The 7,621-nt window shown below is 34.8% G+C and overlaps 1 protein-coding gene across 1 annotated transcript; it reads left to right on the plus strand.

Annotated features, from left to right (window-relative positions):
* Window positions 1-466: 466 nt before the first annotated feature.
* On the plus strand, window positions 467-4,776 carry LOC137631580 (uncharacterized). The gene is made up of 3 exons (XM_068363431.1): window positions 467-721; window positions 834-3,587; window positions 4,735-4,776. The coding sequence occupies exons 1-3, from the start codon at window positions 467-469 to the stop codon at window positions 4,774-4,776; spliced, it is 3,051 nt and encodes a 1,016-aa protein (XP_068219532.1).
* The last annotated feature ends 2,845 nt before the right edge of the window (window positions 4,777-7,621 follow it).

The raw sequence follows: 7,621 nt of genomic DNA on the forward strand, positions 1-7,621 counted from the left end.
GACACTCCATTAAATCAAATGCTCAAACTTGGTATGAATTTGCAAATGAAAAACTAAGATTATTTAATAAATGGCTTAAGGCTGCCAATGTTAATAATTTTGAGGAACTCTTTAATCTGATTGTGACTGAAGAATTCATGAGAAAACTACCACAAAATATTAGAATGCATATTGCTGACCGTGAGGAAGAGGATTTAAAGAAATCTGCTATGTTAGCTGACCATTTTTTCTTGATACACAAAACACACAAAGGTACTGAGATGTTTGTAAAGCAAGGCAAAGCAACAGGGTTCAGTGGTGAGAAAGAGGGTGTTAATTATTGTTCATATTGCAAACAACAAGGTCATGACATAAATGAATGTAAAACCCAACCTGTAAGAAATCTAAGTTTTTTGGCTCTAAGCTGTCCGACCCCGATGCTGGTAAATATAAAGACAGTAAATTTAGCGTAAAAGGCAAAGGAACTATGCATTGTACTACGCCTGAAAGTGATGCCTTGTTTGCTAATTATATTTCAGAGGGTACAGTAACAATACCCAATGGTATTCCTCTTAAAGTAAGAATCTTGCGTGATACTGGGTCAACCCAAAGCATGGTTTTACATAGTGCAGTGCCTACAATTTCTTTGCTTGATGAAAAGGTACTAGTTAGGGATTTAAGTAACACTAACAGTTTGCCTTTAGCAGAGCTTAACTTAAACTGTGAATTTGTATCTGGTAAAGTAAAGATAGCTGTTATCAAACACGCCATTCCCTGTACATAATGTTCAAGTATTACTTGGGAATGATTTAGCTGGTCAACTAACTTTGCCTAACCTTATTTTGTATAATCAGCCACTGGATAATAACTCTAATGATTTGGATATCTTTGAACATTTCATTGAAGAAAGTAATTTCATTAGTGACTTAGGTGAACATGACATTGAGGAAGTAGAAACTGAAGTAGACACTGATCGATGTGACCCGATTGAGAATTTTGTTGGTGTTGTAACAAGGGCAAAAGCCAAACAAGCTGTGAATGAAGGTGTCCCAGATATAGTAAAGACAAACATTACCTGTACTAATTCTGAATTGATAAACTTACAACGAGCAGATGCGACTTTAACTAATGCACTTAAACAAGCTTCCACTAAGGAAGGTAAGGTACCTGGCTATTACTTTGATAAAGGAGTCCTGTTTAGGCTATACCGACCTAGAAAGCTGTCATCTAATGATACCTGGGCTGATAAAGAACAACTTGTAGTACCATTAACTTTACGTAAGAATATTTTGAGTGTTGCTCATCAAGCAGATTCCCATTTAGGAGTGTCAAAGACTTACAAACGTATAGCTAATGATTTCTTTTGGCCAGGTATGAAACATGATGTATTTGAATTTGTTAAAGAGTGTCATGTGTGTCAAGTAGTTGGAAAACCTAACGAGGTAATTCCAAAAGCACCCCTCGTGCCAATTGTAATACCACACGAACCTTTCAGTAAAGTCGTAATTGATTGTGTAGGCCCATTGCCAAGAACAAAAAAAGGTAATCAATATATTTTGACTATACTTTGTCCTACCACTAGATACCCTATTGCAATTCCCCTTGGTAACATTTGTGCTAGAAATATTGTGAAACACCTCCTTAAAGTTTTCACCACTTATGGATTCCCAAAAGAAATACAGAGTGATCGGGGTACTAATTTCACAAGTGACCTTTTCAATGAAACTCTAAGGGAATTTAATGTAAAACATATTCTTGCATCACCATATCACCCACAATCACAAGGTGCTCTTGAAAGACACCATCAGACCTTAAAATCCTTACTTCGAAAATTTTGTATGGAGACTGGAACAGACTGGGATGAGAGTTTAGACTTGATATTATTTGTAATCAGAGAAGTCCCTAATGATTCATTAGGTATGTCACCATTTGAGATGTTATTTGGACATAAAGTTAGGGGGCCACTACAAGTACTTAAAGATAAAATGTTGAACAATGATACCTTGGATAACGTAACTGTAGGGCAGTATGTCGATAAATTGAAATGTAATTTTGAGAAAGTCCATAATTTTGCATTTAATAACTTAAAAAGTAGTAAAGATGTGATGAAGGAAATTTTTGATCTAAAAGCTAAAGTTCGTAAGTTTAAAGAAGGGGATTCTGTACTTGTATATTTCCCTACTCCTAGTTCTCCTCTCAAACATAAATTTTCTGGTCCTTATATAATTCAGAAATGTGTCAATAATAACAATTATATAATCAGTACTCCAGACAGAAGGAAGTCAACCCAATTAGTTCATGTAAATCTAATCAAGAAATATCATGGTAATCCTCCAGTTGCTTTGCATTGTCTATCAGACTCTAATGTATTAGATTTTAAGAAATATAATGCATCAGCACACCAAAGTAAAACCCCATTGCCACATGATGTAGATTTATATCACTCTAATGATTTTGTTTCTTGGACAGACTCTGCTAACCAGGAAATATTGCAGAATATTCTAGTATATTTACAGCATTTACCCCGAAAGCAGAGGAGCCAGCTAGCAGAATTATTCCGCAAATACAGGAGTATATGTGGGGATGTGCCTCAACGTTGCAGTGATGCTGAACACGACATTGAATTACAACCGGGTACACGACCAATTCGTCAACACTATTACAGGACCAGCCTGGAAAAGCAGCAACGGATGAAGGAGGAAGTGTCGTATTTACTGAAGAATGGACTGGCAACTAGAAGCACATCAGCTTGGGCTTCACCATGTCTTTTAGTTCCAAAACCAAACGGTAAAGTAAGGTTATGCACTGACTTTCGCCAAATAAATAATGTTACTATCAAAGATAGCTATCCCTTACCTAGGATTGATGACATTTTAGATGCCATTGGTGCTGCCAAATATTTATCACAGATCGATCTATTGCGTGGATATTATCAGATTCCACTTACAGATAGAGCAAAGCTAATATCTGCCTTCATAACCCCCTTTGGTTTATTCCAATATGAGAGGCTTCCATTTGGTTTAACCAATGCACCCGCCACCTTCCAGCGCTTGGTGAATAGTGTAATTAAAGATCTTGATAGTACATATGTGTACATCGACGATATTGTTGTAACGTCTGACACCTTGGATGAGCACATACATCGACTGAAAGCATTGTTTGGTCGTCTTCAGGAGTTTGGACTTACTATTCACCTAGCAAAATCTTCCTTTGGTAAAGGGAAGGTTAAGTATTTAGGTCACATCATAGGTAGTGGAGAAATTTTTCCTAAAGATGAAAATATTACTGCCATTGTAGAGTTCCCTGTCCCAAGAAATAGGAAAAGTCTTTTAAGATTTCTAGGCATGACCTCCTATTACAGGAAATTCTGTAAAAATTATAGTATAGTAGCCACTCCCTTGATTGACCTCACCAGTCCCAAAAATAAATTTGTATGGTCTTCTAACTGTCAACAAGCTTTTGATCAACTAAAGAATATACTTTGCTCTAATCCTGTCCTTATTGCTCCTGATCTTGCTCAACCTTTTATTATACAGATTGACGCCTGTGATACTGGCATTGGTGCCGTTTTGATGCAGAAGAACAGTGACACACAGATGTTGCATCCTGTTAGCTACTATTCCTGCAAACTCAAAAAACACCAACGTTCCTATGCTACCGTGGAAAAGGAACTGCTGGCAATCATCCTAACCCTGCAGAAATATGAAATATATTTCTCATCCAACATCCCAATCACTATCTTTACGGAACATAACCCACTAACCTTTCTCGGACGAGCGAGGTTAACAAATCAACGTATTTTCAGATGGTCTTTGTTTCTGCAAAACTTTGACCTAACCATCCACTACATCAAAGGAACTGAGAACTGCATTGCGGATGCCCTGTCTCGGACCCACATGGACTCCTGATAGTCTTCTGGAATACTCTTCATGACTTTTATAATGTCCTGATAGGCCATTTCTTCAACGGGGAGGAGTGTGATATTACGTATAGCATGTCTCCATTCTCTGTAATTATGTCACTTTTATATATTTATTCTTTTAGTGGTACTCCTTCTTACCACTAGGTTTGTAACACTTGTTTTCCTGTTTTGACCCTTTTGTATCCTTGCCTGTCTTATATTTTTATTACTTTTCGTCATCCTTGTCGCTCATTTAGTTTACTTTGGTTTGTAACATTTTGAGGAGGGCAGAGTCTCTCTCAGGCTACCTTGACGACAACATATTTTGTATACACGGTTAGGACAATCTTCTTCCTATTGTCAATGTAAGTCAGTGTGTTTTCTTTTATTTTGTGTTTCGTTGGTATATTTAATCCAGGTGTTTTGTTTAATTGTTTGTCTGTGTGTTCGATCATTGCTTCATATATCTGTGGGTTTAACTTGTGAATTGTTTTTATAAACGTAAATGTTAATGTAACGCTGGTTGTTTCTATTATTAAACTGTTATATTTTGTGATATGAGTTTTGTCGTTCCTTCATTGATTCATACTTCTTAAATGTTCTTATTATAAGCTGTAACATGGTAGGCTAAGGCTTAGTTTATAATAAAACATTTACAGTAGACACTATGAAGGAAGATCCAAAGAGAGAAAAAAAAAGAATATCTTCAAAGAATTAAAAACCAGGCTTTTCTTAGGAGAAATTTCGAATATAAATAAATTAAAAAAGTTTCAGGAAGTAAAGCTTGGATTTTACGAAAATTTTCAAACTTTGATAAAATTGAAACTTAATATTCAAAATATTCCGGTCAATAGTTGCGACAAGAAGAATATTGTAAAAGAGATGTAGAAGATTGAAATCATCTCTCTCTCTCTCTCTCTCTCTCTCTCTCTCTCACCCAAACCCAAGTGGTAAAAATTCATTACATGAGCTGGAGATAACAAGATTGTGTTTCTGATATGAATCAAATTGGAAGACTAATTGTAATTCGATGAGTCAAGAATTGCTGATGGTTGCTAGTTTAAAGGATGGATGCAGACACTCCAATAATTACACATTTAACGTTGTCAGCCGATGAGGTTCTCCGGGAATGTATAGTCATGTACTGAGGACAATGAAACGCGAAGTAGGAGATGGTGAATGGAGAAGTAATAAATTAAAAGCTCAAGATAGATGCAACTGGTGAAATCTAACCGTGGCCCTTGGCGTCAATAGGCGTAGGAGGAGATGGTGATGATAGTCATGTACCAAAAGTAAATGTAGAGATTACTGCTAAAATGTTTTATTTATGTCTATATATTTAAACGGGATGCTTTAATTGCGTAGTGCATTTTCACCTTATAATATTCCATTATAAAGTTAAAATGGTTTGAAAACGTGAAAAATAGCTCTTAAGTAGCTGAGAATTGAGTCAGCCCTCTGGTCCAGCTGCTTAGGCCATGTTTTCCAACCCGAACCCCCTTTTTCATATTGCTGGATCCATGTTTGCAGAAGCACATAGCCTATACAGGATAGCCTACTTAGTTGAGCTAGGAATGCAAAAGCACATTACTCGTTATATATAGGCTTCACAAAAGTATTCATAGAGTACCCAGCGCATGGAAATGAGGATAATCCAGAGAGAGAGAGAGAGAGAGAGAGAGAGAGAGAGAGAGAGAGAGAGAGAGAGAGAGAGAGAGAGAGAGAGAGGAGAGAGAGAGAGAGAGAACAGTATTATCTTTTGTAAGCAATGCTAGCAGTCCATCATTGATCGATGAATGGCTTTATTTTCTCTGAACTAAAAGGAAGCAGAAGTTGTTTGTTTATTGTATTAGGAGTTAATATTTCACAATCAAAATTGCTAACTTAAAATTTGATTGAGAAATGAAATTCCTGGAATGTGCCATTTCAGTCAGAAATTTATTTACGTCACTGAATGTATTTTGGAGTCCTCAAATTATTTTCAAGCAATACCTTTTGATGTATGCTACATAAACAGTTATTAATTCCTAAATAATTAACATTCAAATGGTAATAATAGTGAGATATCTTTATCAAATAGACATTAGTAAGAAAAAAAAAACAGGAACTCAAAAGAGAAAACTGTAGGATACTGATATTCACTCATCTTATAATTCACTTTCATTACTTCTGTAAGATTTTGTGTAGCTTTTTTTTATTTATATTTTTTTTTTACTTAATGCACACGATCATGTGGAGGAATAATACCAATTCCTCTTTTAGTCAATTTGAATTTAAGATTTCCTGATATCTACTTTTCAAACTATGCGCCCATTTTCAAGTCAGGATGACCAATACCCATAATTTTACAAGAGTGAGTTATGCAAATTAATTGCATGACAGGCAATTTTATGTACTGAAAACTCATTCTGTCGTTTACAATAATCATTATTCTAATTTAATTCTTGGTTACCCTCCTGATTATATTGAGAGAAAGTAACATACAATTATATCATTGTGGTCGAACTGTTTCTCTTTCTGACGTTCGGTCATGTCGTTTTAGGTATTACCAGACATAAGATCAAAGGAAACTTTGTAAACCATTTAATATAGATTAAAATTGGTTAAGTAATAGTTTTTAAGAGTTTAGATTAAATCTAAAATACCCAAGTTATCATATGTGGGCACATTAAATATATTTGTAGCGTTTCCAAAATAAAACATTATAGTATTTCAAAACAAATTGCAGCATTTTGTACAATTCCAGGAGTTACCAGTAGATGTCAGCAGACTCTTCGGTCTTGTAGTTAAAAATTTTCATCTACTTTTATATTATATGAAGTTATTTTCAGTTCCTATGTATATTTATTTATTCTCTTTATGAAGTAATGTCATAAAAAGTCTCCAATAAGAGAGGAAATAGACACACAGTCTATGTCGATCGTAATTTTTACGATTCCTTAATCCTACGAGAAAACAAGGATAATAAACACTAATGTCATCTAAAAGGAAAAAACAGAAAGATTATTCATTGACCAAGTTTTCATTATAAATTAACAAAACAGTTATAAAAGCTAAACTTCCTTAAATGAGATGTAAAAAAAGATTTGAATATGTTTAACAAAACTTTATTTGTCGCCATGCTAGTGTTGTACTTGAAAGATTCCTTTTCGGTATAGGCTCCACCCACGTATGGTATTGCCAATATTGAATTAAGAACTTGCCAGCTTCTTTGATTTTATTTTAATCAGGACATTATTCAAGGAGTCTTTCATACCAATTTCTCTTAAGTAACTATTATGGTTTATGGTCTTGTATAGTAGTTATTATCTTGTAGATTTATTAACAAAATTTACTATAGTTTTTCGAAATCATTTAGCTTCTACCACTTCTTCCAAATACCAACAATAGATGGCACTAGCATGTCAAAATCAGGGAGAAGACTAAGATAAAGGAAAATATACCTTAAGGCAAGCCACATGGTTGCCTGGCGAGATTTCGTTTAGCGATTCCATGGAAAATTACTGAACTAGTAATTCGCTAAGTGACTTCTCGGCTTGTTTCCTATGGATATTCTCTCACATTTAGTAATAATGATATGAGCCTGATGTTTTCGTTTTAAACTAACATATATAACTTTCGTCTTTTTAGACAAAATGCTAACATAATAATTATTGAATTACTCTTTTCTTTCTGTGGTTAAACATAATCAGGAAAACGTGATGGTCACACCGATAGTTAGAGCAATCTATTTCGCCATAA

Source organism: Palaemon carinicauda, chromosome 3 (assembly GCF_036898095.1).
Source record: "Palaemon carinicauda isolate YSFRI2023 chromosome 3, ASM3689809v2, whole genome shotgun sequence".
NCBI lineage: Eukaryota > Metazoa > Arthropoda > Malacostraca > Decapoda > Palaemonidae > Palaemon > Palaemon carinicauda.